Source organism: Plecotus auritus (assembly GCF_963455305.1).
Source record: "Plecotus auritus genome assembly, chromosome: 5".
In the NCBI taxonomy this organism is placed as follows: Eukaryota; Metazoa; Chordata; class Mammalia; order Chiroptera; family Vespertilionidae; genus Plecotus; species Plecotus auritus.
Window position 1 is genome coordinate 67,627,375 of NC_137776.1, and position 12,070 is coordinate 67,639,444.

Here is a 12,070-nt window from a genome sequence, read left to right on the forward strand (position 1 = left end):
CCAAAGACTAAACAGAAGGCTAGCGAAGTGAGGAAATGTGATTGGTTATGAAGGGCGTCTCAAGTTCTCATGTCTAGGGAGGGAGTGTGGTACCAGGAATCTGTAAGTGCCAGAGGCAATAACAGAGGAGGAAGTACTTACATAACACACATTTGGAGCGTTAGGAGTGACAGGGAGCCTGAGTTGGCTGGAGGGGGCTGGCTGATGCCATCACTGCCTGTCACAGTGATTCTAGTTAGGGCAAGGCTTTCTTGATGTTTATTTGACCAAATGATGCTTCACAACCCGTCTGCTGAATCAGTAAGCAAGCTTTACCTCAGCTGCTAAAACACAATCTGTCCTACACACATTCACATAGCTGAGTTTAGCTTTCCAGTGTTCTTGAAACTCAGGCGTTCCCCACTAGACTAAATGTTACCGTGTAGTTGGAAGCTGTGAGGATTAGGCAATTGTGGCATGTTGTGTGCAAAGAGGTAAAGGGTAGTATATGACAGTGGTCGGCAAACTCATTTGTCAACAGAGCGGCAAACCGCAGCTGCGGTTTGCCGACCACTGCCCTAAGCAATTTGGGATGTGGGCTTATCCCATAGAGATAAGATTAAATGCTAACATAAATTATTCTTTCACCTTCAACAAGTTATTTTCACATCATGTAATAATTAAAACCTAATTAGGCATGCCATAAAATAAACAAACAATAGGAATGCTACAAAAAGCTGGCATGGTTTTTTCATGGCAGCTACTGAGCTGCCCTTACTAAGCCTGTTGGTAGTCCTATAGCTGCTTCAAAGTCATAATTAACAGGAAAAAAATAACAACACAAATCTAGGGTTAATCCATAATTTCTAGTAATTAGACACATTTTATACTTTAATCTAATAATAGCAATGGCATTTTCATTGGTAGAAAAATTTGGAGAAAACCCAGAGGAAAGGAAAAATGGCTTATGGCAGTGGGGCTGGTTAAGAAGTAAGCTGGTGCCCTGACCAGTTTAGTTCAGTGGATAGAGTGTCAGCCTGTGGACAGAAAGGTCCAGGGTTTGATTCTAGTCAAGGGCACATACCTTGGTTGCAGGCTCCTCCCCGGTCCGGGCTCTGGTTAGGGCACATGTGGGAGGCAATCAATAGATGTGTTTCTCTCACATCGATGTTTCTCTCCATCTTTCCCTCTCTCTTCCACTCTCTCTAACAATTAATGGAAAAATATCATCGGATGAGGATTTTTTTAAAATATATTTTATTGATATTTTACAGAGAGGAAGGGAGAGGGATAGAGAGCTAGAACCATAGATGAGAGAGAAACATCAATTAGCTGTCTCTTGCACACCCCCTACTGGGGATGTGCCCGCAACCAAGGTACATGCCCTTGACCGGAATCGAACCCGGGACCCTTCAGTCCGCAGGCTGACGCTCTATCCACTGAGCCAAACCGGTTTCGGCAAGGATTTTTGTTTTTTTAAAAGAAGTAAGCTGGGTGTGGCTTTAGTACCCACTCCTTACATGATGTTCAAGGTCCCAGAAAAATAACCTGGCTCCCCTACTTGTTCCTACTATTGTCTGATATAAACCGGTTGCTATACCAGCTGAGTTCTCTCCCTGTCCACCGAGCTCACTTGGGGCATCCGGTCTCCATATCTTTGCGCTGAGTGACTTCCCGGAAGACACGTCCTCTTCCACCTTCTCCCTCCAATGCCCATCTTCCGAGCCCATGACGTTCTCATTTGCCACCTCAGCCCCCAAAGAGCAAATCTCCATTATAACTCCCCAGCATTTAATGCCATGTTTCATTGGCACTCGCCTTTGTCCTGCTATTTTTGACATTTGAGATGTTCAGCTCTTATCTCCCCAGCTAAACTGCATGCTCCTTGAAAGAAGAACCCCATTCCTATCTTTTGCTGCATAATCCCCCAAGGGCCTGTGTCCTGTGTCATGAACCTCAAGGTGTCATTTTCCATTTACCCCTATAAATTAATGGATAAAAAGATAAAAGTAGGAAAAAAAGGGGGAAAGGAGAAATTGTGTCAATGATATTTTGGGTATCTGTATTTTGGAAGGATAGATTTTTGTCCTCTAAAGAAAATATAAACAGGGACCTTCCTCTTTTCCTGTGGGGAATTAGAGCAGATTGCCACCAGTCACCTGTTTTTCTCTTAGTGACAGGGATATACTTGTACACCTTCAGACTTGGGCTGGGTCTCTCTGAAATACGGCCCAAAGCCTGAGCAAGCCGCAGTCCACAGTCCCTCCTTTTCTTCTCCTCATCTCTGCTAAGCACTGTCCTATGTCCTGTACAGCAGTACTGAGCACTGGCAACTGTGGCCAAAGCTAATCTGCCAGCTTTGTCCCAACAGGAGCCAACCCAAAATTTATTGGCTACACAAGCAAACCATCCGGTTTGAGTCCAGTGTCACTAGTGGTTCTCAAATGTTACTACATCTGAGATCCACGGGGGAGCTTCTAATGCTCAGGCACACTCTATACCATTTAAAACTCCTTATGCTCAGGCACACTCTATACCATTTAAATGTACATCTCTAGGAATGACGTGGGCATCAGTATTTTTAAAAATTTACCCCGTGATTGGAATGTGTTGCCCAGTTTGAGAAGCTGTGGCTTCGCCAGGTCCCTCGGCAGCCTACCCAAGTGCTCCTTCTGCGGTGGGATGTTAGAGAACACTAGCTCCATCTGCAATGAGCGAGACTGCAGAAGGCAGTGCAGCAGGACTCATCTGTGATCACCCGGATGGCTGGACAGCTGGCTTGTGATTAAGCCAGTCTTTAGTGTCGCCATGTTTTTCTCTTCTCTGTGGTCTTTCCCATTAGCATCTCTAGTGCAAAGTAAACAAGAGGCATCTAGAGATGACAACACTACATTACACTTTTTACTAGTGGGGAGAGGAGCTCCCATTGGTTCTTGCTCCTGACTGTCCACTAGAATTACCGGGACATTTAAATACTCTGTGCAGGGATGCTGGCTCATTGTGTGTGGAGCTGTGGTTCTTAATGTGTGGTCTGGAGCCCAGCAGCTTCTGCATCACCTGGTACTCTTTAGAAATGCAAATTCTCAGGCCTCATCCAAGATTTCCTGAATCAGAAACATGGAAGGAGGGAGAACAGGGGTAGGGGCCAGAAATTTGTATTTTATTTGATTTCTTAATGCCTTTAAAATTTTTTATTTGTTGCTTGATTTTAAAGAGAGAGAAAGGAGGGGAGATAGAAACATTGATTTTTTTTTTTAATGCATTCATTGGTTTATTCTTGTATGTGCCCTGACCGGCAATCAAACCTGCAACCTTGGTATATCAAGACAACACTCTAACCAACTGAGCTACTGGCCAGTGTTTTAGTAAGTCTTCCAGGGAATGATGGTCATGCTGAAGTGTGAGAACCGCAGGGCACAGGTTCCAGTGATTTTGAAAAGACTCACAGGAGTTCCTATGGGGCAGTCCAGGTGGAGACCCATAGGTTAAATAGTACTGGTTTAGGTAGCTGCCACTTGTCTTTTAATTGGTGCAGGCTCTCCCAATGCCCAGTGCTCCGTGAGAAACAGTGTCTTTCACTGGGTGAGCACGAGAACTCTTGTCCTATGTTAAAAAATAGCAGATGTGGTGTTGGTGTGTTCAGTCCTTTTAACAACTGAATTTGATCAGCAGCAAAGCCCACTGAACTAATTGCTCAAACATTTATCAATAAAATGACCTGTCCTTGTCATCTCCCCTTCCAATAAATAGACTTTCTTCCAAAAATAAACTAGCCAATTAACATGACTCTGTAGCCAAATATAACCATCTTTTTAACTCAATAGGATAAAAGAAATATGATTATGAAGCATCTACTTTATTTTAAAATGGGCCTTTGGGTCAAAATTTCATGCTTCCATCGGGGATCCATCTCATCCTTCAAAGAGAACGGAGGAGTTTAAAAAGCTCGGGGTTTTCATTTGTGCAATGATGACATTTAGAATTCTCGCTTTCAGGCAGTCTCAGGATAAAAGCCTCTGGCAAGATATGCAATAAATGGAATCTTTATATGAACATCGATTCATACTTTGCATAAAGGAAGTTACTATGCAATGACTAATGCTTCAAAGAGTGGGTTAGAGGCTGGTTGTTCTCTTCCTGTCCTGCATGTGACTGGGCCTGGGGTGAGTATCACTCACCTTTCCTGGAGCTCCAACGATGCTTCGTGAGAAAAGGGGCAACCCCACGGATCAGTTTATGACTCGGAGAGTTTTTGATGATAAATTATGGGTGTAGTATAAGCAATCGAAATAGCCTTACACAAGAGAAGCGACTGAGATTATGAGCATGCTTCCTTCTATGCATGTATCAAGATAAACAGGCCTGTCCACTCCTGGTCAGTCCTTGGGACCCCAATCTGTCTACTGAGAGCTTACCTCGAGGACAGTAGATGTCTGGAGCCCACCGGTTGCACTCATAATTGTCTGCTGCCTTTTCACAGGTAAAACACTTAAATCCACCAGGATATGGTGTGGCTGCAAAAAGGATCAAGAGGAAAGAGTAATGCTTTAGACTAAGCATAGAATCCTGCATTGTGAAGTTAGACATTTTCACTTTTTTTAATTTAAATTTTATTTTTTAATTTATTTTATCCATCTCAAAACATCCTGACAGTTTCTTTAAAAAGTCAACATGCAAGTAACATATGACTCAGCAATTGTACTCTTGGTCATATTTCTCTGAGAAAAGGAAACACATTCTCACAAAAAATTTGTATACAAATATTCACAGCAACTTTATATGTAAAAGGCAAAACCTGGAATCAATCCAGATGTCCTTCAATGGGCGAAGGTTAAACAAACTGTGGTACATCCATGCTATAGAACACCAGTCAGCTATAAAAATGAACTATTAGTACATTCATCAACTTGGATGAATTTCCAGGGAATTATGCTGAGTGAAAAAAATCAATCCTCATAAATGTTATATATTACATGTAACATTTACTATATGTAACATTTTAAAATGAGGAAATTTTAGAAATGGAGGAAAGATTAGTGGTTGCCAGGGTAAGGACAGGTTCAGAGGGAGCTTGGTGTGAGGCCAAGATGAATCATTGTGCTATTGAAACTACTGAGTGTCTTAACTTGGTTGTAAATACACAAACCTGCACACGTGATAAAATTATGCAGAATTCAATACACACCCACCCACACACACCCACACACACAAAAATGTACACAAATAAAACTGGGGAAGTCTGACCAGTGGATAGGTGTATCAATATCAATAACCTGGTTGTGATACTAGTCTACGTTTTTTCAAATGTTCCCTTCCCATTGGGGGAAATTGGGTAAAGTATACCTGGGATCTCTCTATATTATTTCATACAACTGCTTAATCTACAATTATCTCAATAAATTTTCAATTACAAAAGGCACTCTGAATTTCCAATGCCTTACTTTTATGTGCCAACTTATGTAGACAGGTCAACAAGTACATATAAATATTAGGTTAAGCCCTAACCGGTTTGGCTCAGTGGATAGAGCGTCGGCCTGCGGACTCAAGTGTCCCGGGTTCGATTCCGGTCAAGGGCATGTACCTTGGTTGCAGGCACATCCCCAGTAGGGAGTGTGCAGGAGGCAGCTGATCGATGTTTCTTTCTCATCGATGTTTCTAACTCTCTATCCCTCTCCCTTCCTCTCTGTAAAAAAAAAAAAAATCAATAAAATATATTTTAAAAAACATTAGGTTCAATCATAAAAACTTTCCTGATATTTGACCATTTTGCCAAGGTGGTAATTTCTTTAGTTCCCTGTAATATTTTTATCTGCTCAGACCTGACATGGTTAAGAATCCCTGGAGATGGTAAGAAAGGCATCTCCAATGCTAAAATACTTGCTGCCTCTGCAGAGGTGACTCTCTTGCAGGGGGGCAGGGGCGGGGACTCTCAGGCCCAGGCCCAACGTCCATGGAGCAGCATACTGGGGGCCCCTGGGGATGCAGATGCACTCTAGATTCCTAGCTCCATCTTGAATCCCCTCCTCTCCTCACCCCTGAGTTGCTTCTTCTGTCCTCCAGTTACTTGTATTCTCTGCCTTGTATTTATGCTGGGGGTGGGGATAGGTGTCCCATGAGAGTTATGCTCTATAGAGTGCTAGCTCCTCGGGACCTCATTAGCATTTAAGGATAAGATGCAAAAGGAATATCAGGCCAGGTTATCTCTGTCCGATCTGCTGATGTGCTTTTACTTGCTGCTCAGTTCTAATCATTTGCTTACTTTGCCTTTCTGCTTAGAGTTTTGCCTTTCATAAACAGAACTTGTGAATGTGTGTGTGTGTTTAATTTGTAAAATTACCTGGCCTCTTTGAAAGCTGCAAACACTCAAAACACTTCATCTGCAGAAGCCAACTGTTCTCTCTCGCAGATGCCTGAGCCTGCATATCCCACTGGCGGAAATAATCATCTCAGGGTAAATTGCTTTACCCGCATGGAACCAATTAAGTATGTTATCAAAAATAAATGAAGGAGGAGGCAGCCGCTTAAGGCCAGAATTATGGGCCAGATATAACTTTGATTTTCACCTTGCCTAGAACAGCTGCCCATCCTTGCACTTGCTTGCAACAGTTCACAGAGATGCCTCTGAAAATAGCAAGATCAAAAGTAATAAACTGTCTTTTTAAAAAGGCAGGTACCTGGACCTTTTTATGGGCCCATGTGAGAGTTCTATGTTCCTCCAAGTAGTTGATGACTCAAATTCATCAACAGAATGATAGTTTGCACATAGATCGTCTTAGGAAACGAGGATGGAAAGCCACTTAGACATAGCCATCCAACGACTTCATTCCCAAGGAGGAAATTTCACTGGAAGGAGACATCCTCTCCCTAGGTATAATTATAATAAAACAGAAGTAAACAATTTTGTAAAACTACACACAAGTAAGTTTTATATCTGCACATCCCACTACCTAGATAGGTGGGTTACATTTAAGTTGAAAGAGTCTAGTTTAGCAAAGTACATGCCTAAAGAATTTAAAACGAACAGGTTGTCATATTCCAAAGCCATTCAAATATTCTCATAGACATTTTAATTAGCTTATTTTTATAAGTTATGAGAAAAAACATGCAAAATAGTTTAGTAAATCATCCTGATTCCATTAAAAAAGAGTCACTAGCATCTTCAAAATATTTAATATATAAATATATTTAAAAGAAAGAAGTTTAGGCTAGCTGGTGTGGTTCAGTGGTTGAGCATTAATCTATGAACCAGGAGGTTACAGTTCAATTCCTGGTCAGGGTACATGCACTGATTGTAGGCTCAATCCCCAGTAGGGGGTGTGGAGAAGGCAGGCAATCAATGATTCTCTCTTATCATTGATGGTTCTATCTCTCTCTCCCTCTCCCTGAAATAAATGAAAACATACTTTAAAAAAGTAAAAGTTTAAAGCAGTTTTTAAATTTTGAAGTAGGATTAGCAGAGTAGGAGTTTTGAAAAAAAGGTGTAAACTGTCAAAGAACAGCATTTCTCAAAAATGATCATATTGGTCAACGTTCATGACTGCAAAGACCCATAGCACTTTAGCTGGCATGTTTAACTCGCTAGAGCAGTGGTTCTCAACCTTTCTAATGCCACGACCCTTTAATACAGTTCCTCATGTTGTGGTGACCCCCAACCGTAAAATTATTTTCGTTGCTACTTCATAACTGTAATTTTGCTACTGTTATTAATCTTAATGTAAATATCTGTGTTTTCCGATGGTCTTAGGCGACCCTGCTAGCAGTTCTCAACCTGTGGGTCATGACCCACAGGTTGAGAACCGCTGCTGTAGAGCCTAAGACCATCGGAAAAGACAGATATTTACATTACGATTCATTAACAGTAGCAAAATTACAGTTATGAAGTAGCAACGAAAATAATTTTACGGTTGGGGGTCACCACAACATGAGGAACTGTATTAAAGGGTCGCGGCATTAGAAAGGTTGAGAACCACTGCGCTAGAGGGTCCAATTTTATCTGAATGTTGCTAAAGCCAGTATAACTTTGAGCTGGAATGTTGGGTTAATTTTCCTGGGAACTTTCCCATCAAAGAGATAAATTAAGAACTCTGAGTGAAGATCGACACTCCAACCATTCCACACATAAACTTTTTGAGAACCTAGCACTAATAAGCTGTAGTGTTCCCAAATTTGGGATTATTTAATAGACTCTTCAAAATTATCTTTTGCAAGACTATGACATGTTTAATTAAATACTGTCATTTCTTATACAAGTAGTACGTAACTCTGAAATTAACTTAAAGTAGATCCAAGTTTAAATAGGAACAGGAACTAAAACACTAAGGTGGCATAATGAAGCTTTGTTTCAAATCACTTTATCTCTGAATGTGTTTATCAGCATGTATCACTGACAATTAACCAAACAATCTCATTTTCAGTAAGTTTTCTTTTTAAATCTACAACTTTATATCTGTGTGCATTGTCAACAACCACATGCTAATATTTGCTTATGGGAACTTGAATTTACAGCTCAGCAGATGGTACTGATCAGTGAATAACCAAACCCTCTTCAGTGACAGATCTCTGCAGACAGACTCAGCTTTAAGTTGATAATTATAGCACAATACCAAGCAATGGTTAAATTCTTCCCACTGGAAATATTTAGCCAAAAATAGGTCTACAGTTGAACAACTATCTTCAGTAACTGGCTAATTGATACTGCATCTGATAAGTTTTTTTATAAAAGGACTGGAAAGAGATTCCTAAGTGATGTTCTATTTTTTCTTTGTTACTTCAAAGCATTGCAGAGCAAGTGGAGTTTCAAACTGTTGTGGCCCTAGCTGTGAATGAATCTAATTTGGCTCTTGATCACAGAGTTAATAAGCTTAGTACTCTGTAGTTCAGGGCATAAGTCCTGGGTCCCTCAAGAGAAGGTAATTGTAAAGAAAAAAAAGAAACACTAAAGTGCCCAGTTACTTCCTGTAACATAATCTGTCCATTAACTCCCATGGTCAGCCATAGTTCAACCGACCATAATTCATCTGTAAGGCATCGGGAAAGATTTCCTCTTTGTTTCCATCTCCTGGAACTTTTGCCTGGACAAAGGCCTTCAGTTACCAAAAACGGTGGTGAGAAGAGAATCTTGTTTTAAAATGCATGCTTCTGTGGAATGCAGCCAACCTTTTTTTCTTTTTTTTTAAATTCTTGTCAAATTAATTTCCATTGTTTTTAGAAACTAGAAGCAAACACAACATTTTTAGAAATCTAATAAATCGATCTACTTCTCAGACCACTTGCCTACAAATTGTTTTTAATACCATGAACAAATTTCTAATAGAAATGTATTTTGTGCTGCCTTTCTAGAAAGCGTCCTTACTCCCTAAGGCTTATGCAGTACAGAATTATGAAAAAAAAAAATTAGTTGGTTCTCTATATCAGCATAAGAAACCCCCTGCAGGGATTCAGTGCTTTGGTCCACAGGAAAGACTCAGAATATGCAACCAGTGGAAAGGTGAGAATCTCAGGAAAGATTGCTATTACAAGGAAAGGGATGGAAGCCAAGAACAGTTGAAGTCACTTTGGAGGTTAAATTCTGCCATCTCCTATCCATCTCTCTTAACACTAACTCTTGTTTTAAAGTATTTATTAGGTTTTGGTACTTTAATCATCAGTTGGGAAGACATTCATCATTTCTCACATGAAAAAGAAAATAAAATACAGATTATGGAAAAGAATGTTATTGAGGACAGCGCCTCAAATTTGAAAGCCAGAAAGTTTATTTCTTTTAAGGGCTTAGAAGCTTCAAAGATTAGGGAATTGGAGAGCAAAAAGATTAGTCACAGAGGCCGAGCATTCCCAGCCCGGGTTCCAGTGCCACCCACTTATTATCTCTGAGGGCTGTTCGGGTCCAGCAGAAATGAGTTCATGTTTGCCTGGTGTGGAAAACGTGTGTCTCCAGCATCGCTGCATTTCTGCCTCGTGGGTTCTGAGCTGTATCTAACAGTAATGAACTCTGGCTAGCTTACTGACCTCAGGAAAACTGTGTGTGCCTCCATCTACATAGTGAGTCAATTATATTAATACTTCCAGATCAAAATAATCCCACACTGCCCTCATGTATACGTTGTAGTCTGTGTTCTACAGAAACCTGCTTATTCATAGAGAGATTGCTCCACCGAAGCATGGTCTAGTGCAGTGGTCGGCAAACTCATTAGTCAACAGAGCTGCAGTTTGCTGACCACGGGTCTAGTGGGTGTTGTGCAGGGAAGAGGACCACGGCCATTTAAAAAAAGTATAAAAGCAAGCAAACAAACACCATACACCTCTGACCTAGTGCACAGAAATGGGAAGTTAACTGTGCTCTAACGTGGGCAGGGTAAACAGAATTCTAGCCAAGTAGGACCCATGGGTGGAAACTTCAACCCAGCAAGAACCTTTATCCCCAGGACCAGTTACAGAGACTCCACAACAAAGTTGAGCCCAGACCTGCTAGTGACCTGTCTACGCACAATCTAGCTTAGGAACGGCTTCTTCTATCCTCCATCTTTAAAAATCATGTCAGAAAAAATTACCGATTCTTTCTATATGGTGAGTTCTACTTAATTAAGCTATGGCTCTATTTCATTAACATAGGTCATCCTGAAAAGATCCCATTTTGCAATTGACTTTGAAATAGGGGCCCACTCAATCAGACAGGACCCACTATACCACTGAGGCAGAAACGGGATGTGTGTTGGTTTTGTTTGTGTTCAGCTAAATCCAATCCCCTCGATTTCCCTCCCCACCCTGTGTACAATCAGCCTCAGAGAAAGCCAAGTGTGGACCTGCTTTGTGGCCCAGTGACTTCTGAGTCTGTCACTGAAGTTGACAAAGAACCGCCCAGAGGCTGAGAATCCTGGCACTCAAACATGAGACTGAAATCAATCTATCTATCTATCTATCTATCTATCTATCTATCTATCTATCTATCCATCCATACACACACACACACACACACACACACACACACACACACACACACTGAGTGGCCAGATTATTATGCATTCAGAGATCTTAATAATCTGGCCACTCAGTGTATATGTGCCCAGCATTTTACAGATGTTATTTACAGATATTAAGTCCACAAAACAATGTGACAGGATATGTATTATTTTATCCACTTTAGAAATGTGAAAATTAACATTTTAAAAGATTTCCCTAACATTTATTAAACATTTACTACATTCAGTGCTAAATGCTTTGTATGCATTCTTAGGTTTAATTGTCACAAAGTGAGGGTATTTATTTCAAGTCAGAAGGCTACAAAGCAGCTGAGCTAGTTGCTGACCCATGGGCGGGCTGACTGGACGGCCCACCCCTCATCCAGACCAGACCATGCAGTTTAATAGTCCAACTGGATGATGATGTTAAAGGGGTCTGAGGAGCAGCCTCCACTGTGTAGTTTCTAAGATCCTCAAAAGCAAGGACTAAGCTTTATTTGCCTTTATGTCTTTCATGCCTATCACAGTTCTGACACACAGGATACACAAAAAAAATGTAGGTGGAACAGACTATTTCAAAAGAGGAATGTACCTCAGGACAAATGCTGAAGGTCAAAACATACACAATATACGCAGCTCTCAACACCACAGGGACAATACAGAGAAGATCCAACTAAGAGAGGAGGTGCAAGTGCTGTGTGATCCAAGTGTGATCCTTAGAATATTGGCAGCAGAGGCACCTGATATTCTTGCTAAAAGCCAGAAAGCACAGTACAGCCCCAGCCAGATATGCGATCAGACACTCCAGGGAAGGGACCGTGCATCTGCATTATGATGCACTCTCTAGATAAGTCTTAAACACAGGAAACCGAAAAGGAGAGGGAACAGGAAGCTGTGGCAGATAATTACATTGAAACTGAGAATGAGATGCACAGACAGGACCGGCTATTATCTTCCCTACAAAGAACTGATCTTTTACAAACACATTCCTCCTGGGACACGGATTTCACTTTGATAACTGGCTGGCATGAGTCAAAGGGAAGGGTGTTCAGAATCAGAGCGATGGTGCAGGGGACAGAGAAAACGAGCCTGATAATGCCTTAAAATAAAAAACAAACATGCTAGGAAAAGGTGAG

The 12,070-nt window shown here is 41.1% G+C and overlaps 1 protein-coding gene across 4 annotated transcripts in view; it reads right to left on the reverse strand.

Moving 5' to 3' along the window:
* Positions 1-12,070, reverse strand: part of LYPD6 (LY6/PLAUR domain containing 6) — a 121,323-nt gene that overhangs the window by 16,212 nt on the left and 93,041 nt on the right. For all 4 annotated transcript variants that reach the window (XM_080668247.1, XM_080668248.1, XM_080668250.1 and 1 more), the window contains one exon: positions 4,395-4,493. In XM_080668247.1, the coding sequence (XP_080524373.1) occupies positions 4,395-4,493 (99 nt within the window). The remainder of the gene's footprint in view (positions 1-4,394; positions 4,494-12,070) is intronic.